Source organism: Gambusia affinis, linkage group LG01 (genome assembly GCF_019740435.1).
Source record: "Gambusia affinis linkage group LG01, SWU_Gaff_1.0, whole genome shotgun sequence".
NCBI lineage: Eukaryota > Metazoa > Chordata > Actinopteri > Cyprinodontiformes > Poeciliidae > Gambusia > Gambusia affinis.
Window position 1 is genome coordinate 34,612,610 of NC_057868.1, and position 23,958 is coordinate 34,636,567.

The window sequence follows — 23,958 nt, forward strand, 5'->3', positions numbered from 1 at the left end:
GTAAACTGCAGGTTTCTGCAGAGACCAAGCTGAGATCTGAAATGAATCATGACCCAAGTTTCCTGTGTGGGTAGCGCCTTCTTCAGCTATTTGGCATTTAAATTTGAGTTGTTTTCTTTACCAGTAAGTGGATGTAAATGAATATTATGACAGATTTGCAAGAAAAAAATAACAGGAAACTGATTCATTTCAGTCCACATTTAATTAAAAAATGATATAGTTATATGTTATAGTTTGCTGTTTGTTATTGTACCTTGATTTCAATGGAAGCCAAATTCCTTTTTTAAACAAAAAAAATTGATGGAAAAAAATTTGATTTTGATTCTTAATTTGAATACTCTCCAGTAGCAGCCAGTCTTCCATTAAATCTGAAGAGACTTCTGACTGAAGACTGATTCTATTTGATTCTGTTATGACATGCTAACCGCTCAATTTCCAGGTAGCAGAGATAAGATTCCACAATAACATGTCCTGGATGAGACTGTAAGCTGTAGTTAAACATTTAAAGAGGAGCAGCAAAAGCAAATGAGGTGGATTAGCAATGTTTGTCTGCTCTTTAGTCCTGCCCTGCATACATAAATGACCTCTCTTGAACTCTTTTACAATTTGGTTCAGGTTTTATTTGAGCTTTTGGGATGGTAACTAATTAGTCGAAGAAGTAAAAAATAAGAGCAAAGATCCTTCCAGCTGCACAGCATTCAAAACAAGAAGGAATAATTATCCAAATATGCAACACCTCAACCAACAAAAACATAAACAAAAAGAACAAATCAGAACTAGTGTGACAGAGCTGCTTTTTGATCTTACACCATTTTTATTGTGGTTGTTATTATTAGATGTAAACAAACCTCTTCAGAAAAAACAAGCTGTTTAACATATTTTTACCATGCAATATTTTACAGTGGTTCAAATTTAAATGTAAGAATTAAAGAGATCGGCAAGTTTTATTGCTAAAAATGCAAACAACAATCTTCATTTTATAATCGTTTTAATATAGTTGCAAAAAAAAAAAAGAAAAAAAAACATTATGAGAGGGTTTTTTTCTCTTTTGCTTGTGTTTGTTCAGAAATACAACTTAGTTCATAACTCTGTTCATAACAGAATAAGGGGCCCCATTTCAAATTCTACTTAAGGCCCCATATAATCTTTGTCCAGCCCTGGAGCTAAACATCGTCAAAGTTAATTGTTATGTTGAAGAAATGCACGGATTAGCCACCAGGTGGAGCTCTTATCACATTTCTCACTCAGCTCCGTTGAAGCTGTGTTGACAGCGGTGACCTTAAAAACTTTTCCTCTCTGACTCAATGGCAGGTTTCTTTTACTCACGCAAGGCTCTGAGCAGCAACAGTGACTGCATCACCTGAGCACCACGATTTCCTCTAAATCAGAGGGATTTTCTAAAGAAATAATGGGATTTGTTACCTGTAGGGTCTCTGATTTATCTTTAGAAAGGTTTAAGGGTTTTCTTTTTCTGAAAATATGTCAGGTTTAATCAGTTTCAAAAATTGAAGCACCAACAAGATTCTGAGTGTTTAAGAAAAATAAGATTTATCACATTTTGCTTATCATACAAAAGCCTATTTTCTTTTAGTTTTAATTAAATAAAAACACACAAATAAGGCAAACCAACTGTTAGTACTATACAACTACTTTTAAGCTAGACAAAAGAATAAAAAATTAACTTTTGATAATAGATTTAAACTTTGATCAAACATCTTTTTGGCCTCTCTCTTGAGCTTAAAGGAAACAACTTGCAGTTAAACAGCTACCTATTATGGAAAATTCACAATTTAGACATTTTTGTACTTCCATTTGTGTCTCTTTGAATAATAAAATAATCTATTTTTCATTTATTGGCCTTCTTGATCTGGGACCTGAGTCCGAATTTCGTACCACTAACAAGCAAAACTCCTTGGATCTTTGAATGCGCTTTGAAAAATGAGCTGCTAAAACAATTCGACGGGCACTGTGCTGTTACCTAGCAACCCCAGCCTAGCCTACCCCGTCACCTAGCAACGCAAGCTGAGCTCCTGCACTTTTGGTAAGCTGCTGGTCTAGAATCGGTGCTTATAAAATGGAAAAGTTGTGAGTGCTGCACTATTTGACTTGTCATTTATCATACCACATTTTTCTTTTCTTGTTGTTTACCGCTAACCTCCTGGAAGCTTCACGGTCCCATACTCCATGTTTAGCCTTAGGCTGCGCTATTGTTTTAATTGTAGCGCCCCTCACAGGTCTGGGGGAGTAAAAATAGCACTTTGGGTTGTTCTCTGTTTTTTGTGCGGATGAAAACATTTTTTCTGGACCAGTCATTGATTATTTCAATAGCTTTCTTGAATTTCCAAGTCTGCAGAGTAATTTGAGAGATACTTTGACTCTTTTTAACATCCATACTTCTTCCAGGTTTAAGATTTCAGAGGCATGAAAACTCTGGTGTTTCAAAGATTCATGGACTAGAATATTAAATGTATAAAAGGTGAAAAATCAGAAATATATGATGGACATTTTATTTACATTGGATACATATTTGATTAAGTTATTAAGGTATGAATGGAAACATAGTTTCTGTTCTGATACTTCTCATTCGGTTCCTGTTGACCTTGATTACACACAGTGACACACTTTCACAATAAAGAAGCAGAAAAAAATAGAACAAACACAACCACAATAGTATTTTTAAAAAAGAAGCAAAATAACAAATAGGAAAAAAATGCATCTTTACAGATATTTTCTTTGCCGTTTCCATGGGAATTTTTCTGCTAGCCGCGCAATATGTTCTTCTGACGTCTCGAAGACACGACCCGAATTGTCTGAAATAGTCAGAAAAAAAGAAAGAAAGTGCAAATCTCATCAGTATGGTGATACAAACTGAGAACGAGACCACCCCCTTTCACCACATAACATTAAAACCCTTGCAGGAGAGCAGTCGCAGAAAGAGGAAACGGTGCCTCTCAGAGAAGGAGCTCGACCGCCTACACGACTTAACAACACAGCTGCAGGCACCGTCTCTCTTACCTTAGGGCTAAGGTGTTAGGAAAACAATTTTATGACTCAATATGTGAACTCTACATTTCCATCGTATTATAAAATATGCAGTTTTAACTCATTTTTGACTTCTCTTGATGCATTTTACTGCATTTCCCCTGTAGTCAACACATTTTCTCATCTTTTAGGACGTATTTGACACTAAAACACACATTTTGGGAAATTAGGAGTTAAAAAAATGCAGGTTCTTTAGAAATGATCTTTACATCCCGCAAGATTTGCAAGTCTCCTGTGGGATGTGATATTTACCGCAAAGAGTTTATCTCTAAACCAAGAGTTGAGTTGGGTTTTTTTCTCCTCCACAGCATTTTTTTCTGAGCCACATTAATCATTGCATCACTTTGCACTCCCCTGCACTCCCCTGCTGCATGACTATGGACATTAGCATAAAATTCCCTTCCTGTATCTATGACTAAATTTGTGTGTAGGCAACAAGTCAGACCTGTGCATACACTTCATGTGACTCAGAGCTGCTTCATAAATCAGATTGAGACACAAAACACAGTTTCCATCCACACCACATCAAGCAGGAATGGATGAAGACGCTCTTCATCGTTTGTAATGTGTTTAAAAGTGTTTGAGACAATAGTGGCAGAAGAGGAGCAGTTTCACATTATGTGGAAGTGACTAGTGAGGAAAAGCGAAATGAGAAAAACAGCAGAAAGTGTTTTCAAACCTGGTCGCTTAGTTTTACAAAAGATGATATTAACAGATACAGCTCTGGTAAAAATGAAGAGCCCACTGCACTGAACCGCATTGAAAACCTCCTGGTTATTCCACCAAATATCGCTTTCTGAACCCTTCCTGAGTTAAAACGTCAGTATTGTTGTTTTCTTTGCATTATTTGAGACCTGAAAGCACTGAAGCCTTTTCATTATTTGGACAATTTCTCATTTTCCGTAAATAAATACAAAATTTCTGTTTGGGAGTTCAGAGACATGTTGTCAGTAGTTCATAGAATAAAAGAACAATGTTAGTTTTACTCAAACATAGACCTATGAAGAGTGAAATCAGAGAAACTGACATTTTAAGTGGTCTCTTAATTTTTTCCAGAGCTGTATATAAAGCTCTAGAAGTATGTAAAGTAAAAATTGTTTATTATGTCTCTTAATAAATTTATTTAATTCTTTTACTTATTTAACCACATTAGTTTTGTTCAATCTGTTAGAGTATGAGGCTGCAGAACCAGTTAGATAAGCTTTTCTGTTGACCTCTCCCTTTAGCAATAGCAGCAGGCTGATAGTTTAGATAGATATAGTGTGATGAAATAAGCCTTGAGTCTTAAGAAGTTTCTCTATGGAAAATCACCAGCTCAGAGTTTTAAGAATTTGGTGCACCTTCTGGATATTCTGGTTTGACAATGTTCTTGTTATGCAAAATTGTCCCATTAGTAAACCTAATTTTTGGAAACTCACATACTTGAACAAGAAGATGTTTATCATCCAAGGAGTTAATTGACCCTCCAGTGTGGTTTACGTGGCTTGTATATTGTTCGACTGAAACTGGAATGACTGCATTGTGTAACATGAGTTCTATATATTGTGAGGGCTTGCAGCTCCAAATCAGAACTCAGTCCAGCTTGCTGTTATGTGTGTTCTCCGTCTGCAGACGAAATAAAGCTTTGCTCTTTGCCATTTGCCAGAGTCTCAGCCTGATCTGTTATCATACAGATTTTTCCTCCACAAGTACATCTTATAGAGCGGTCACGAGCATTTCATTGGCAGCACTGGCTAAATGAGACACTTATTGTGCACCAATCAGTCAGACACAGATTAAAATTGATCAGTTTTCTCTTGATAGGCTTGGATTGGTCAATCAAAACTAAGAACTGCCACAAATCTCAGCATATAAGCACACACATAAGTTAAACATTTTTTAGATTAATATTCAGATAAAAGTTGTGGACCTGTGCTTTGATGCACAGTGTTCGAGTTCCCACTAAAACCAGGAGGATGGAGCAAATCACTCCAGCTTAAAGTCCTTACACTGGTTTCCTGTAGCTCAGAGAATAGATTTTGAAATCCTGATGTTAGTTTATGAATCGCTGAACGGTTTAGCACCACCACACATTAAAGATCTGCTGCTGTTGTATCAACCTTCCAGAACCTCTCAGCTTTTCCGGTCCTGGTTCTGGTGATGCAGAGCAGAAGTCAGAGCCAAACATGGAGAAACAGAATTCAGCTTCTATGGAACACAAATCTGGAACAAACTTTCAGAAAACTGCAAAACAGCTGAAACACTGAGCTCCTTTAAACCAAGCCTAAAAACCTGTCTTTGTAGAGTTGCCTTTGATTAAGTGGAACATTGATCAGCATATTAGTTGTGTATTGATGATTTTAACGCTGACACTTGTATAATGTTTGAACTTTGAACTTTCATGCTGCTGAAATGTGTTATACAGATAAACTCGATCGACTCAGAGAAATGGTCAAAGTTGTAATCAAGTTGTAATCACATTAGACCTTAAAGAGGAATGCAGTGTGTCGTTGTCATGAAAAAAAACTCAAGTACATCTTACTTTTTGTAAAAAATGTCCTCAAAAATACAACAAAAAGTTAATTTTTGTTGTTGTTTTGGTGTAAACAACTACACTGCAAAAAACACAAAATCTTATCAAGTATTTTTAGTTTTGAGGGCAAATAAAAAATTAAGTCAATTGACAGATTTTGGCACTAATAACACAGAGAAATGTCTTGTTATAAGTAAAAAAAATCTGCCAGTCGTTTCTTCACTATTAAGGAATTATTGACTTAAAACAAGCTCCTATATTTTGTTGAAAAGTTGCTTGTAAATTAGTTTTGCTCATTTCAAGTGAACTAAGACATTTCCACAAGAAACAAAACCAGAAATACTTGATAAGATTTTGTGTTTTTGCAAAAATAAATAAATAAATAAATTACTTGTATTGAAACCTAGATAAAAATACTTGGTGTTTGTGTTTTTACAGTATAAACAAACAAAAAAACAGAAATCCTAAGATGCTGCAACATCTAAAATCTTACTGAAAACAATATCTACTTTGTTGTTTGTCTTTTATTCATAATTTTTAAAAAGTATTTGAAGAGCAGAGTAACTTTTGGCAGCTGTAGATCTTTTTTTTTAAAAGAGGAAAGGGACGAAAATGGGTTTTTGGATCACAAAAGGTGCAGAAACAACCATCCTGTCTCAGAAATGTTCCAACCTCGTCTTTTAGAGACCACTGATCTGTCACATCGCCTACACAAATAAACACTGAGAATAACTGAGGCACTGAGTTTTGTGGGTTCCTTCTTGGTCACTAATCATCTGCCACATCCTCTGAAATAAAAACAAAAATCTTCACAAGCTGCTCTCTGAAAAACAAAAACTGTTAATCATGCAACTGTTTTGCTCTGCTGTATTTTTCACCCACAGGTATTAACTTCTAAGGTCAAATGTAGAAGGTATTTTTCTGCTAAGTTGCAGAAGCAGGATTTTTCAGTGTTTTGCATTAGAAGCTCACTTTAATCTAAAAATACAGTTTTCTCTGTTTTTGAATGTGAAGAAAAGGTTTGTCTTGTTTTTAGACTTTGGTTCAATCATCGTAAAACTGCATTTTAATCTCATTTTGTTTCTTTAACAAAACATAAAAAAGTTATTAGTTGTTCTGGTTCTATAATCATCATGTAAATGCACCAATATTCTGACAACGGCTGCAAAAACAAATATTTATGTAATCGGTTATTCTATTGATTATTCTGATGATTTAATCTGATTAAAAATAATTGGTATATTCTGCAAATTTTTTCTACATAACCCGTTTTATGCTATGTTAGAATTACATTAAAAGATGCAGATAAACAAACGATTAAATTTCTTTTCTGAATAAGAAAATAATTTATTGTCTAAAATGTGATAACTTAGTGTTCCTTCAGTGATCAATTCATCATTTGTAGAAAGGATGCATCTGCAGATAAAATATTCCTAACATCAACACGGGAAAATCTCTGACCTTTCTGCTTGACTTGACATCAATACAGTTATTGATTATCAATTCATAATAGTAGAGTTTTTTTCTATAGAACTTGAACCAGATGAAGCTAAAATTGCCACTCGAGTTCTGAGTATTTACATACAAAAAATATTTTTTATTTTTTGTATTTTTTCTTAAGTACAAGATGTTTACGCTTTTGTACAGTTTTGGTTTAGTTATTGATTTGAGTGTGTTGTTCTGCCCCCTTTTGTGAGTCTGCAGTTAACGATTAATCGATAACTAAATCACGTTATAAACCATTATTTCAATATTTGATTAATCACGATAAATCCGGCGAATCATTTCAGCTTTAAAATAGATCTGTCTTTGTAATTATGTTTTTTTTTCTTCGCAAATCCGAATATTTCCCTAAAATGAATGTAAAGATGGATTACATTTACCTGAATACTGATCAAAGACAGAAGAACCTTTACGAAGGCCACTGTCAAGTAGCCAGTTGCAGTCCACATAAATGGGAACTCTTCAACTGGACAGTTCTGGTTGGTCTGGGTTAAGTTCAGCACCGTCGGTTCAGTCGGGGTCACACATTCTGTATCTGAAACACAAACAAGTCAGTAGCTGGTTCTTTAAATAAAATACAAAGTCTCAAGTGTCAACAACTTGCTCAAATTCATAACAGAATCAGAATGGAAAATATTGAAGTGACAGGGAAGGGAGGAAAATTTTGTTTACGCCTCAGAGAGTTTCCTGCTTCTTGATGTGGCTTGGTGTGTTTTGGTAAAGGGTTCAGGAGAAAGTTTTATTCTTAAAAAGAAACTGAAAACATTTGTTCACCTCTGAGTTTTTCCTGTATTAGTTAACTGTATTAAAACTTCTTAGTTGAAGCTTATGTTCGCTCATTACATTAATAACTGTGATAATAATGGAGGATGATTGATTTCTTCAGTAACTGTGTGCACACACTTCAATTAATTGTGAATTTTCTCCAATTCAGTTTAAGATAAAAACTTTACATATAGTCTCAAGTACATAAATAAATAATTTGGTCAAGTTCTTTTTTTTCTTTTTTTTTTTTTTTGCCAAAACACCAAATTGGGTCCAACACTTAAAAAAAAAAAAAAAAATAAGAAGAAATCTTACCAAGGCTTTAAGGTTTAGTTTGTATTGCCAATATCTTCATACATTTGAAATAAGATTAAGCTAACTTAAAAGTAACTTTTCAGGAAGATCTAGAAGCTTCTTCTAAGTCACTAATTCTGCAATATTTAATTTTTTGCTGCTTTTTAAAGTACGAAGTACTGAGGTACTTTTTTAAGTATTAGTGAAATAATCTGCTGGTGGAACTTTTTCATCAACATGAAGGAGTTTTTAGACGTAAAATTAGCCTGTAACTGAAAAGTTACTTGTGAGTTAGTTTTGTTTTATTTCAGGTGCACTAAGATATCTGCACTAGAAACTAAAAATACTTGGTCATTTTATGTTTTTTGCAGTAAAAGCTCCACTTTTTGGCTGTTGGTTTGAGGTGCAAACATTTAATTCATGTGTGTAGGACAAAGGACAGAGAGAGACACCAAATCTTACCAACTGTTTTTTTTTTTTGTCTAACTTCTGGTGCAAAATATCTTAGTTCACTTGAAATAAGACAAAACTAACCTGCAAGTAACTTTTCAGCAAGACATAGGAGTTTGATTTAAGCCAATAACTCCTTAGTATCGATGACAAAGTTCTAGTTCCGCTTTCAGATTATGTTACTAACAACCTGATAGAGGAACTAGTACTTTTTTTTCCCCCTCCAGCGGGTCTTTTGTGGGCCGTAGTGTCCCTTGGCTTATATGACAGTAGGCTGACAGGAAAGGGGGAAGGAGAGGGGAAGACATGCGGAAAATGTCGGTCGGGTCCGGGAATCGAACCCGCGACAGCCGTGTCAAGGACTTATGGCCTCCAAATGTGGGTGGCGCTATCCCCTACGCCAGGAACTAGTACTTTTTAAAATAAATTTAAAGGAGTTATTGGCTTAAATCAAGCTCTTATATCTTCCTGAAAAGTTACTTGTCGGTTAGTTTTGTCTTATTTCAAATGTACAAAGATATTTCAGACAAAAACAGTTGGTAAGAGGAACTCCTGTTCATTTAACTTGCATTGAAACAATCCCACAGCATGATTCAACCACCACTCTAATTCACAGAGTTCTTAGGTTTAAAAGCCTCACTTTTCCCCTTCAAGACAGTTTTCTGAGCTCAATCTGTGTCTCGCTTCATCATAAAACATTTCTTCAGAAGACATCGGTCTTGCTCATGTGGGCAGCTGGAAACTCCAGTCAAGGTTGAAGCTGTCAGCTCTGGAGCAGCAGCTTCCTCTCAGGACGTTTTGGCCTTTAACTAAACGTCACTGCGGACAGAGATACTGCTGTTCCCCCAGCTTCCAGGTCACGGCACACTTGACCCTTAGTGGTTGTTCCTGAGCATCAGAAACTGTTCCCTTTCATGTGAAAGCAATGAGTTGGATCTACTTCCAGACGTCTTCTGTTTTAAATAAACTTCCCAAACACGTCAAAAACGTTGTCATAATGGGATGTTTGTGTGTAGACTTTTGAGGAAAGAGATTAATTTAATACAATTTGGAATAAAATGTGGAAAATTCAAATTCAAAAAAACTTTATTAATCCCCAAAAAGCACTGTGAATACTTTCTGGATTTGCTGCACCATCAATGCAAACTTATGCATCCAATACTTGTTTTTAAAACCGATTTATGTGAAATGTCCCGTGATAATCAGCTCTGTTTCAAACAGCTGCAAACAGAAAAAGGTGAAATGACCACAAACTACAGAATTCCCATTTAGTTTTATCAAGTAAATTTGATTTTCACAACAGCCCACAGCCCTCGATTTAACCAACAGGTATGTCTATTTAGAGCAGTAATGTTTTGATTTTGATATTTTTATAGTAAGTAGTTTTATACTATAGTTCATAAGATGTTGATGTGCAGAGAGAGCAGGAGCTGCCAAATTCATTTCTAAACTTGGATCATTCATAAAGTCCATGTATTTAATGCCTAATCCAGATTATTTTATGGTCTTTATCCAACAGCACCAAAAAAACTAATGGTCCAGTTTAGACATATCAAAGTTTGGTCCGGATGCAGATTGACTGATTTCTTCAATATGAAAGAAAAATTCCCCTTTGGAAATATACAGTAACTAGATTGGAGATTTTTTTAGGATTTGTAGTTCTATTGTGACGATAAATTTTATTTAAAGTGTTGATAGATTCAAACTTAACCATGTCCAAAACACTGCAAAAACACAAAATCTTACCAAGTATTTTTGGTCTTTTTTTCTAGTTCAAATATCTCATCACAATTTAAATTTGACAAAACTACATCTAACTATTCAGCAAGATACACAAGTTTGTTTTAAGTAAATAATTTCTTAATTTTGATGAAAATATTTATAAACAAGCTCTTATATCTTGCTGGAAAGTTACTTGTAAGTTCATTTTGTCTTATTTCAACTGTACAAAGATGTTTGAACTAGAAACTAGAAAATACTTGGTGAGACTTTGTGGTTTTGCAGTGAAAAACCTCAAATATTATAATTTTTATTTTTTCCTCCATTGAAGATCCAATGAGGTCGTCAATAAAGATCAATAAATTCACAAATATGATTAAATGCATTTACTGTGTGCAGCTTAGCCATATTGATCACACTTTTTTATGCTAGTGGTTTTCCAAAGAAGCCTTTTTCGAAATGTTTGTGTCTGTTTGCGGGCTTTCGTTGCATTAACATGCAACCAAACCCTTGTAGTTGACCAAATAAGACTAAAAACGGTTGTAAATTGTTCTTTCATGGTTTTTTTTTACTGTTATAACAATAAATACCAACAAACATTGTGATCTAATAAATTAGGGAATTAACTCAGGAGGTAACTGACCGGTTACAAACCAACTGTTACTTTTTCCATTCGGTTTCTATCTTGCATGTTTTTACTTGGTACTTATGTAGCTCCGTAAACAGGAATATTTGTTGCAGAGTGAATACAGAATGATATTTAGCTTAGTTTAAACGGTCTGCATTCCTGAAGGGTCATGTATGAGGTGTAGTAAACTCGCAGCTTACCGTCAACCTTCAGATCGACGTAGCCTTCTTGGTTTCTCTGCCCAACATTTGCTCTAATGTCACATTTGTATGATCCTGAATCTTCAGGCTTCACTTTCGGCAAAAACAGACTGAGGTCCTCTCCAAAACTGACATCCCGAGAGAAGTTGGAGGGCTGTGTTTGATCTTTGCGCCTCCTGATAATAGGAATATCACCCTGTTCAAAATAAACAAAATAAAAACCATAAAACGCAGCTTTCTCATGGGACAATGTACATTGAGAGATTAAATATTGCAGCATTATTTATGGCAGAGTAAAACTGACCTTGTACCAAGTGAGTGAAAAGAAGTCATTGCCACTGAAAACTGGACACTTAAGTGTAGCATCTTCATTGCATTTTTTTTCTTCTGAATGTCTCTGGGTTGTGTGATGCACCAACAGCAGCTGAGACGATTTAAACAGAAACAGTCAAAATAAGATGGCTTTTCTGAAAAGACCATTTTTAACAATTAAATCTGACTTACGCTGATGAACAGTATCACCTGGGACATGTTCTACACTTCATCTGCCTCCCGTGTTTACAGTGAAAGTGGGGTCTTTTTCTCACTTTACTTGAAATTGAGTCATAAGTTTCCTGAGAAACAGGAAACAAGAATAAATCTATGGAGAGATACGCCACCCGGTGGTGCCCGAGAACATTGCAGCCTTGTTGTAAAAAACAAAATTTTTCATAAGAGGAAATTTGTTTAATTTACATTAACTTCATTTATTTAAAAACAAAAAAGGTTCAGCTTAGCCAAAACAAGGCAGATGATTCAGGATATAATAAATAGATTCATGTTCTCCAGAGGCTTGAACTTTTTTAAAAGAAAAAAACGTTTTAGTCCCCCAGAGACAGAGAGTGGAAATTTAAAAGCAACATCTACCCAAAGATGCATGAAAAGATTAATTTTAGAAAAGTCTAACTGTAATAGTAAAGCAAATCTAAAATAGAAAGGTACAACAATTATCTTCTCCCACCCCAGGATTATCTTGTTGCACAATAAGCAGGATGGAGAGAGAGAAAAGTAATACATACCATAGGTGAGGAGAAGCACCGAGTGATGGATTATGTGTCTATGAATGTTCAGAGACACATAAACACAGTTACAAAGTCGGCCTTCTATCACCTAAAGAACATTTCCAGGATTAGAGGATTAATGTTTCAGCAAGATCTAAAGAAACTCATCCATGCATTTATCTTTAGTTGCATTGATTACTGCAACAGTGTCTTCATAGGTCTGGTTTAAAAAATCAATCAGATTCAGAACGCTGCTGCTGGTGTTCTCACTAAAACCAGGAAGTTAGACCACATCACCCAGTTCTAAAGTCCTTACACTGCCTCCCTGTAGCTCAGAGAATACACTTTAAAACACTGTCGGTAGTTTATAAATCACTGAACAACTTAGCGCCTAAACACACCAAAGATCTGCTGTTTGATGCATATTTGATTGATTGATAAAATGTAATGCTTATTAGTTGTTTCATAATTGGTTACTGTACTGTTTTTATGGGGTGAAGCACTTTGAACTACCTTGTTGCGGAAATTATGCGAATATTGATGAATACTCAGAAATACAGCAGCTAAGCCTAAAAACAGGGAAGCAATCCCAAGTTGAGTATTCAAGATGGCTGCCATAAATATGAAATACAGCTCTGGAAAAAATTTCATCTCATTCTTTATAGGTATATGTTTGAGTAAAAATGAACTTTGTTCTTTTATTCTGTGAACTGCTGACTTGTCTCTGAAATTCCAGGCAAAAAATTTTGTATTTATTTTCAGACAATGAAAAGTGGTCAAAATAACGAGAAAGATGCAGTGCTTTCAGACCTCAAGTAATGCAAAGAAAACAAGTTCATATGCATCTAGAAACAACAATACTAATGTTTTAACTCAGGAAGAGTTCAGAAATCAATACTTGATGGAATAACCAGGAGGTTTTCGATGGAGTTCAGAGGAGTGGGCTCTTAGTTTTTTCCAGAGCTGTATGTGAAATCAGAAGCTGGGGCCAATCGACGGTGGTCATTCAGTCTATCACAGACATATTGTCACGTTCTCCTAAGCATTTCTTTCCAAAAGTCTTTTTTTTTTTTTTCAGCCAAAATTGCTCTTGGCAAAAAATGACTTAGGTGACTAATTTTAGGAAGGTTACAATTTGCCAAATAACCATGAACACACTCGTTGGTAATAAAAATTAGAGACCGGACAACCTAACAGCCGTATTTCTGTACTGTGGAAGGAAGTTGGCTGGGATTCAAACCCAGGACTTTCTTGCTGGATGGTAATAGTGCTGCTCACTACTTCCCCACAGCCAAACAACCCCAACAATGCATGTAAAAGTGTAAAAAAGTAAAATGTATTTTTCTGGTCTAAAAGCACTGTACAAAACAGGAAAAAACTATACTACAAACAATTAATAAACTGCTAATAATAGTCAACAACACAACATCTAGCTACTGGTTTTACAACTTTCAGCCGTGTTGTCTCGTCTTTGAATTAGAAAGTCTGATTTTCTGTGTTACCAGTCAGAAATAAAACCTGTAATCCCCCTGCAGTTTCAATTCCCACTAGAAAAGTCAGAGGTTGCTAAGCAGCTTTAAGTTCAGTAGCCAATATGGCTGCCACACAACACATAGCTAAAGATGCAACTAGAAACTATTAATTTGTGGATTTTATGGGGTTACACCAGAGGCACACATAGTACTGTACAAAAGCTATTTATTTGTTCTTTCAATGACTGAGCGCATAAACTGGAGAGAAATATGTTTGTTTTAATTGGCCTGTGTTGCTAGTGTGAGCAACACAATCCTTCTCACAGTTTGTGTGTTATAAAACAAAGGTACACACAGTCCTGTACAATCTGTTTCTCAATTTGTTGTTTTAATGCATAAAACAGAGAAAAATGTTGCAATTAGCTTGGGTTGCTTCTACCAGTTAGCAGCTGCCACACATTTCAATGTGGGGAAACATTTATAAGCACTTCTGACAGCTTGTACCTTATGTAACCAGCGTCATATACATTACTGCACAACTCCTGTTTGTTCCTTCAGTGTTTGAACACAAAAACAGAGAGAAACGTTGCAATTAGCTTGTGTTGCTACTCGTAGTTAGCAGTTCAAAAATGAGAAACTCACTCTGGTTTTCTGAGCAGATTAGGTTTAAAGTGACCGTACCTTTGTACTCATAAATCAGGTTTTATACATTCATTGTAGCTAAAAATACCAAAGTAGCGTTCCACTTAAGTATGCGTTATTACAGTGAAAGTCAGAAATGTAGCATTCCAGAGCTCCTATCCAATATGGCTGCCACACATTTAAAACGCAGGAAAAATTGCCGGAATAAAGCATTTATTAGCACATATAACAGCATGTAACTGATGTAACCAGTGTTACATCAGTTACAGGAAAAATTGCCGGAATAAAGCATTTATTAGCACATATAACAGCATGTAACTGATGTAACCAGTGTTACATCAGTTACATGCACATTACTGCACAACCTCTGTTTGTTCTCATATTCCTTCAGTGTTTCAATGTTTGAAACAGAGCGAAATGTTAGAATTAGCTTACACTGCTACTAGGAGTTAGCAGTTCAAAAGTGAGAAACTCACTCTGGTTTTCTGACTTGTCAGTACAGTGTTTACCTTCATACTTATAAATCAAGATTTATACATTCTTTGTAGCTGAAAATACTAAAGTAGCGCTCCACTTAAGTATGCATTATTACAGGGAAAGTCAGAAATGTAGCATTCAGAGCTCCTATCCAATATGGCTGCCACACATTTAAAGTATTTATTAGCACTTTTGTACCTGAAGTAACTAGTGTTACACACATTACTGCATAACTTCTGTTTGTTTTCCTATTCCTTTAGTGTTTGACTTAATTAAAATAGAGTGAAAGACTTTGCTAGCTGGCTAATGTTGCTACGGGTAGTTAGTTAGCATCAAAGCAATTTGCAAATTCCCCAGCTTATTCGGGTTCAAGCTGTCTTTCCTTTAAACTCTTGGGTTTTTCTGACACTTTTCCATTTCGGTTTCATCTTTTATTCAATAAATAAAACCATGGAGTTTCAATTCAAATCGTCTTTGCAAACCTAATGGTTGGATCATATTCGTTATAGCCTCTGGAACTGAAAAGGGTTGTACTTTCCTTCACGACTACACATCAAACACAAGATCAGAGACAGCAATGTTAAATGTTTTTGGAAATGAAAGAGGACTTAAGAGGGTCAATGAGCTCTTTCTTCTAACGGTAGACCCACATCAATCATTCACACACACACACACACACACACACACACTTAAGTGTCAGGCTCATCCTGTTGTTTTGGCCACAGGGAACTAACCATTGTCTTCCTCTCAGCCATATTATTTGTATGTGTCGCTCCTGTTGACAAAGGAGGGCGATATATGGTTATTAATAGCAGAGTGACTTTATGGAAAAGGGAAGAGTGAGGTCTCTGGATTCCCCCAACTGCATCAAACAATACCTCATTCAGCAGCCGCTGGCACTGCAAGAGCAAAGGCACAGAAAGTTTTACTGATTTTACAACTGAATTTTAGTGAACATTTGTTGTTTTTTTCATCCTCCTCCCACTGGACACCAGCGACTGCAGCTGCGAGCAGTTTTAGCTCCATGACCCAGCGTAAACCCAGAGTTGGACATAAACTTCAAATGTAAAAGCACGACTCTCAACATTCCTGGAATATCAGTCAGAGGCAGATGTGCTGATATTCCAGTGCTGCTTTTAGCAAAAAACACCCATCATGAAACACAGGGGAGTTTTAAAGTTCATCCAAACCACTTATCACGAGAAATAAAAGGTCAGCGGGAAAGGATTTGCAGGCTAGTGGGACGAATTAAAAGGTGCGTTCTTCTAGGCTTAATATTTGGTGTAAATGTGACAGAGCAAAGGGTTTGCATTCTTCCTGTTGGTGTTGGAGCTAAAGGGTGTTACCGCGGTAAATCCCAGAGGTTGTTAGCACGCCCAGCTGCAAGCTGGGGCCTCCATGTTTCTGTCAGCGAGCTTGTTCGTTGCACACTCTGTCGCCTCTGATTGAGGAAATCCTCTGACTGTTTGCTCCGTTTGCTGAAATGAAAGATCCCAATGGTTCCGCCGTCCCTCCCATAGGTCCTGTACGCAGAGACTTTCCCATGAAGACCACAGCATGTTTACAAGGGTTTGACAGATATATGGCTTTTTGATGGACCCGAGCAGTGCCACTGAGCTTCAGTGCCAGGGAGGAAGACAGACGACACCACCAGATAAAATTAGCTTTTTTCAGCTAGACTACTGTATCTTTGTTAGTAAAATAGTGCAACATTACAGTAATGTTTTATGCTATTATTAAGTTAACTTTGTTAGCATACATGGCATTTTACAACACCAGCAGAGTTGGTAGTGTAAAAAGTTACTTATGTCAGTTACGTTGACTTGAGTAAGTTTTTTGTTTTTTTTGAAGAAAAAGGACCTTTAAGGGTATTTTTAACACTTTGTACTTCTTTACTTTTACTTCAGTAATTTTATTATGAAGTAAAATTCATGATTTTCTACCCACTGAATGAAAAACAAAAATGTTTTAACCAAAAATTCCCCAGACTTAGACACACACCTGCAGTCTGTGATAAAGTTTTATAAGTAACTGGTGGCCTGATTTTGGGTTTTTTGTTGTTTTTTTGTTTTTTTTTGCTAATTAAATAAATTATTGTAATTTTCATCCTTAAAAGACCAAACTTTGCACTTAATTTTATATTTAGGTCCATCTAATTATGTCATTTTTAAATATAAAATTGATCAGTTACTCAGTACTTGAGTAGATGGTTTACCAAATACATTTTTACTCTTTCTTGAATAATTTCTTGGACGCCTACTTTTTACTTTTGTAAAAATATGTTGAAGTGGTGCTACTCTTACTCTTAATGAGATTTGCTCTGCTCAGTATCAGCTGTTTTAGGGCCTCTGTCACTTTAAATCCATATAATTTACTGTTGGCCACTCAACGTTTACAATCATGTGAAAATGGCTGAAAGCAGATGTGTAATTATACACAACTGTACATCTTTGAAAAGCAGAAGTAGAGATTCCTGCACAACCAATAAGATGCAGGAAGTGGCTTCTGGATGGTTATTCAACAACCAAAGACTTGTCTTTTCCAGCAGCCATTGTACAGCATACATAGCGGTAAAACCAGCTGACCAAACATGCTGGAACTCTGCTGGAGTTGCTAGGAAATGGTACAGTTCCCACTGAATCTGACTTAAACAAATGGGAGGTTTTTCATACTGCTCATTTTTCAGACACCAAAAAACTCTAATTTATTGCCTAAAACCTTCCAGGTGTTTTGTTTATTTTTCCTTTAGTGCTTGGTCTGTGTTCAGAAACAGTAGAGATGGAAGTATAAAAACAGATAAAATGTGGATTTTGCATTGTAGGACCTCTTTAGCTGGGAGAAAAACATTCAGAAGGAATAACTACAAGGATGGTGCATAAGGATTCACAAGGCATTGAGGGTGGCTGGACTCAGAGTTTCAAACCACCCTGAGAGGAAACCAGAACATTACTTATACAACTTTGGTAACGTTAAGCAACTCCTGAGCCAGAAACTTTAGAATCATCTTACCTTGACCAAAGAGAAAAAAGACTGGGAAACCTATTCACTTTAAAAAAAGAAAATTGATTCCCCAAGTCTGAAGGAAGAGAGGAAAGGCATAGAGTTGAAGCTGCCTGAGGTCCAATGTCAGTGGGGATTCGAGAAGCCATGTCATCTTCTGGTGTTGGTCCACCATTTGTGCTGAAATCTCAAAGCAGCCGGAAATTTCAGAGTAGCTTGTGTTTCCGTCATAGTGGCAGACAGGAAGTAAGCTGATGATACATATTAAACATTAGCTGTCTCTTTTGAACTTATGACCAATTGTTAAGTGTTTGTATGTTAATGTTTGCGTATAAATCATGGCAATAGCTATGATTCTCATGATCATAGCTACACCAAATATTAAGCCTAGAAACATAGTAGCAACACTGCCTTTTTATCTACGGTAGTTTCTAGTGAAAAAAACATTTTTGAACTTGAAATAAGACAAATTTAACTTACAGTAACTTTTCAGAAAACGTAGGAGCTCATTTTTACTTAATATTTTTTTTTCTTTTTTTTTTTAAAGAACTAGTTAAACTGGCAGATTTTTTTTAAACTTATTTCATGAGTGAGGGCCAGGCACTGTGTCGTTACCTAGCAACCCCAGCCATGCCCGTCACCTAGCAACCCAGTTCTAGTTCCACTGACAGATTATTTAACTAGCAAAACATTTTGCCCACATTATAGATGAAATAAGAAAGCACTATTTCATCAATATTCAGAAATTACTGACTTAAAACTAAACTAACTCACATGTAGATTTGTTTTAAATAGTTGTTCAATATTGATTTTTAAAAAGTTGATTTTTTTAATTTACAAGACATTTTCCATGTTATAAGTGAAACAATCTGGCAATAGAGCTAGTGCTTTTTAAATCAATATTCAGAAATTATTGACGTAAAACAAGCTCCTGTGTTCTCTGAAAAGTTATTTGTAAGTTAGCTTTATCACATCCTAAGATATTCACACCAGAAACCAGTCAATAATCCTTTGTAAGATTTTGTTTTTGCAGTGAATACAGTTGAGTTCATCCTGTGTTAGAGATCATTGTCTTTTATCAACTTACACAACACATAAACAAAGTCCGCTGTTTTTCTGACTTACAGGTGAATCATTGTCCAGATAATTTAAAGACAAAAACAGCTTACTAATTGAATTTTTCCATTAGTTTGTTTCACAGAAAACCTAAGTTTAATCCAACACTTTGGGGGAGTTGCGATAAAATGTGGCTAGAGACAGAAATATTATGTCTTTCACATCTTATCTGTGCTGCACAACTAAAACACAAATTACGGATCCAAACACCATGGCACCAGGCAACTCAGGGTGTTTCACCACATGAGCTTTATCAGGCGTTACTATGTCAACATTGTGTTTGCAGCCTGTTTCTCCAGCCCCATGTGCTGCGAACACATAAATCATAATATTTTTCTTTTCACATGCACTTCCATAACAATGACCCTTTACGCATGCAGCAGGGAGGGTGCGCTTCTCCACTCTGAATATGATGTTTTTCCTTCCGTTTGATCTGGATCATGTTTTGTTATGCTGATTACAGCGCTACCAGCCTCGGATGATTTCTGTTTTTGAGAGAGAGCTGAGCCCACGGAGCCGCATCACGATGCCAGTTCAATTGTTTATTCAAGGAAGCAGAAGAAGAAGAAGAAAAAAAGGAAAACTCCTCTCTAATGTGTTGTAGGATTCTCATCTCAGCCTCTGGGCTTTGGCAGGCTGCTTACTGCTGGGGGTTGATTGGCCGAGCCAGCAGCAGAACACAGCAGCGTTACCAGGATCTGTATTGTTCCCTAATTTCTTCTCTGGGATTTCCTCAGACCAGCTCCCTCCACCCACTCGCTCTATTCTCTCTGCAGCCCTCAATCATCCTCCCTCTGTCTGAAGGCCTTGCCAAACTTTCTGGCACATGAAAACAATTGTTCTTGCATGTCTGAGCAGACGCAACCGGCTTCTCGGACTGGTTTTCTCCCCCACAGAAGCTCAGCTGACGGTTCGGCAGACAGACAGACTTCCTCCTCCGCGTGGAAAAGTGTCCGTGTCCAGTGAAATGGGAAGGGAGGCGTCTGAGCCTCAAAATGACACAACACAGCTGCAATGGACTCCGAGAGCAGAAGCTATTAAAATATTACCATGTGCACAGTTTGCCTAACAAGACCTCTTTGGCAAGAGTACAAAATGCTGAGGAAAAACACCCATCTGGGAATCAGGACAGCGTTCCCAGATGACGCTGAAAAAACGCTTTACATCCTTCCTGTTTCTGGTTCATGTACTTTTTCTTCTCCTTTTTTCTTCTTTTCCCCCCCGACTTGAGCAGGACGGCTCTGAGCTGTCTCAGCTGTGATTTGTGATTCATCTGTAAAGGTGTTTGCAAGCAGCCGTTGCTCAACACGATTCATCAAACCGTCCTTCCTAAATGAAATACAACCGCTTCCTGTTCCGTGCATTAGCATGACAGAACAGGCTTTTCAGCATATGTCTCCAGAAACACGAACACCGCGCTGCGTTCTCGCATTCGCTTTCGAGGCAGAGCAGTTAGGAAAAAAATGTAAAAAAATTATCACATGGCGTCAGTGAAAATACAGAGTCGCTTTGACAAATTAAAAATGGGAATTTGAATAGTCATACATGTGCTGTTTTAATTTTGATGCTTTTGAAAAATATGTTTGTTATGTTTGTTTGACTGGAAGTAATCCAAGTCTCAACTCAAAAACTGTCTCTTGATTTAATAAGCCAACACTAGATTAAGATTTCTGTCTAATTCTGACAGTTTTCATGCTAATCTGCTTTGTTTTGGCATTTTCTCACCAAAACATTTTATAAATTGGCCTAAATCAAATAAATCCTGGAGTAATGTTGCGTTTAACATTGCGTTAAACATATTCTTAAATGTTTTGTAATCTTTATGATTTTATCAGTTCAAGCACTTTCAGTTGCCCTGTTGCTGAATCGTGCGTTGCTAATAAACTTGTATGTTTTTACGTGTTTTGACTATGTGTAGTTTATGCTTGTGTAATTTGTTGTGAATAGTCTGCTAACGTCCAAATCCAGCTGCAGGAAATACAACAAAACAAATGATACTGTCATATTTCCCAAAGGCCGGAGGGATTTCCTGATTGAAAAAGTATTGAGTTTTTAATTTTAAAATCAAAATATGTACAGAAACGTGACTTTTGTGCACAATTACAAAACTATAATATCCATCTAACGTATTTCACTGATTGATGCGTTGTCCTTGATTCCTGACAGTTTTTCTTTCAAGTTGGTATTATTTGCGTTGTATATGGATTATTCTCTATAAACTGGTAGGTGATGTTTTGTTTTTTGTTTGTTTGAACTGTGTTTTAACCCTTTAATATCTACATTTATGATATAAAAGTCCTATTCTTATATAATTTAACATTTTTCTAACTTTTTTTTAGGTGAAAAGTGATTTTTTTTAAAAATCAGCTAAAACAGAAATCCAAAAATTTCCAGAAAATTTCACTCAGTTGTTTGTTAATTAAGGGATAATGTGGTTAAGTGTAACCTGACAGGATTAGAAAGTTTTCCATTTTAACTAGAGCAAATTATTTAGTACACAATTACAAGTCTCTGTGTGGAAATCAGACAACTTTGAGCTTAAAGCCTGAATTGGCGAATGAAAGGATGAATCAAATCCATGAGGAATTAAGAAGTTATAGCGGACTGGAAGTCAGCTAGCGAGTGAATAATGGGACACGTTGTTAAAAACAGAAAAAGAGGAGTATCAAGATTATGTTGGTGCAAAAATCAGTAAATATGATGTGTTCATATTAGGTTGGAAAAGATAAGCTAAGCAGAAACAACTTAATTTTAGCAAGATGATATCAAAACAGAGTTTGCATGCAGGAAGTAATCTCTGCAGGGAATATTTCTGAAGCCAAGCCGCCCTGACTGCACTCTTTTGTTTTGTTTACACTATATAATTATTAGACAGTCACTATTACACAATTATAAAGCAGCTTTTGCAATCCAGAGTTACACAAACGTTGTTTAGAAGTTGAAATAAGAGGTGATGCATTGGTAAAAAAAAATAAATAAACCTGGTTTCTATAAGTTGTTGGGTTATAAATAAATGTCCAATATTAGCATCTGATGTATTATTGTTTTATTTTGAAGCTCAGAACTGACTGACTGTAACATTATGTGTGTGGGGTACAGATCTCTGTCAAGTTAAAGTAAATAATAGGTTCAATTATGACATACAGAAATGATTAGTGCTGGATGTAATATTAGTCAATATTGTTAGCGTTATGTTTTTTTGGTGAAATTTAAAGTAATAATTACTAATCTGCTGTAGTTAAAACTAAATAGATAGAATATTGATGGGTTAACTATCAAGTACGGTTTTAGTTGTTATATCTATGGATTATACATGTAATAAATACATGATTATGTAAGAATATACTTCGACCCACTCCCTTGAATATTTAAAACAAAAGTTTTGGCATTATGTTGTATTTTTTGGACATATTTAAAAAATAAAGAATTAAGTGATTAGAAAAGTTAACCAACCATTTTAATTTAAAAAAGTAATCTTTTAAAGTTTTAGTAAGATTTATCTCTGCATTTATAAAATGAGTACTCTTAAAGTTGCAACACGTAAGCCAGAAATATGAAAATGAAGAAATAGTCGATGTTTTCCTCCTGTTGCTTTAAAAACCCAAATATTCTGTTACTCAGCACAAACGTCCAGGTCACAAAAGCATAAAGATTGATTTCAAATCTGCAAGAATCTTTCCAACAACAACAGCAAATCTGTTTTGGAGGCTTAAGACAAGAAACTCAGCAAAGCGGTGAGGTAAACTTGATTTCCCAGACGGGTCCGCTGGGCCCTCGCTTGTCGGACATGTTAAACAGACCCAAAACTGATCATGTCTGCTGTCTTTCTGTCTTTGCTCTGACTCGTCTCTTCTGCACATCAATTTCATACCTGCCAACTTGTTGGGAAAAAAAAAGAAAGAAAAGAAGAGAAAAATATCTTTCAGATTTCACCGTTGGGTTTGTTCTGCACCAGAGAGCAGTACATCTGGGTCCCAGCGCCGGATGATGTCAGGACTGGCGATGACCCAAAGCCCACCGCACAGAGAGTTCCTCAGAGAGGCCGGCTGTGCGCCGTTTCCCCCCTTCCTCTGCCTACGTGACATCTTCCTGCCTGGGGGAGCCTCGGGGAGCCATTTAGGGAGGCCTTGGCCTCCGAACATGGAGGACGAATTTGACTCATCCCGACGGGGACGGGTTGGACACGGAGACGGAAGGAAGCCTGCACCTTTACCTGCCTGAAAATTACCTTTCCAGTCGCCCTGGGGAGCCACCGGGGAGCCTGCCTCCTCCAAACCTGCAGATTCACGGTAATTGATGCCAGACAGGAACTCTGGCTCGGCTGCAAGACATAGAGCAGAAAGAAGCCCAAAGAGACCGGGCTGCTTCCGCTGCCTTCAAGTGAAAGTTGTTTGTATTGACGTGGATCTGTGGGGAATCTAAGGAAGCCTGTTTAGTCCACTTTAATCAAACTCTAGTTTGTTTGTCTAGAAAGTCCGGTTCATTTGGAGAGGTGTGAATTACAGGTGTGCAATATTGCATGTTTTGGTATCGATCTGACACTAAGTAAATACAAGCCCTGTATCACCAATACTTTTTATTTAAGTTGGATATATTTTCAAATTTATGACCTTTTGGTCACAAGTAGCAACACTCACAGCTATAAGAGAAATGTGTCACACTAAAACAAAAACACTCCATTATTTAATGCCACAAGCAGTGATTTAAAAAAAGTTAAAGTGGCGAAGCACCAATCAGCCTCTTTGTGACCTGTTTTCCTTTAATTATTTTTTTTTTAACCCAAATTAGAACACAATTTGGATAAAACTTCTGAGTGTCTAGAAAGTAGTTTAATTATTCTAATAATTATTTTTAGATGAACATATTTCCACGTGCATGCTTGTTATTTATTTATATTCAGTCATATTGAATTACCAACATCAATCTTATAAACTTCATCTCTTATAGTTGCATTTAATATTTAACACCATAAATGGAGTAGCTTGTCAACTATTAATCAATTTCTCCCAGGGGATCAATAAAGTATGTTCCATTCTAACATGATCTGTGTGCATTTTTCCTAAATAAACAAAATGCAAAAAAAAAATAAAAAATAATT

The 23,958-nt window shown here is 36.2% G+C and overlaps 1 protein-coding gene across 4 annotated transcripts; it reads right to left on the minus strand.

Moving 5' to 3' along the window:
* Positions 1–1,001: 1,001 nt before the first annotated feature.
* LOC122838640 lies at positions 1,002–23,105 on the minus strand. Of its 4 annotated transcripts, none has more exons than XM_044129439.1 (6): positions 23,089–23,105; positions 11,618–11,727; positions 11,418–11,537; positions 11,114–11,309; positions 7,438–7,592; positions 1,002–2,810 (listed from the first exon to the last, which is right to left on the minus strand). In XM_044129439.1, the coding sequence occupies exons 2-6, from the start codon at positions 11,642–11,644 to the stop codon at positions 2,760–2,762; spliced, it is 549 nt and encodes a 182-aa protein (XP_043985374.1). In that variant the 5' UTR covers positions 11,645–11,727; positions 23,089–23,105; the 3' UTR covers positions 1,002–2,759. The 4 variants fall into 4 exon arrangements, with proteins under 4 accessions (XP_043985374.1, XP_043985364.1, XP_043985355.1 ...); XM_044129429.1 differs by lacking the exon at positions 23,089–23,105 and adding an exon at positions 17,754–17,772; XM_044129420.1 differs by lacking the exon at positions 23,089–23,105 and adding an exon at positions 12,172–12,301.
* Positions 23,106–23,958: the final 853 nt, after the last annotated feature.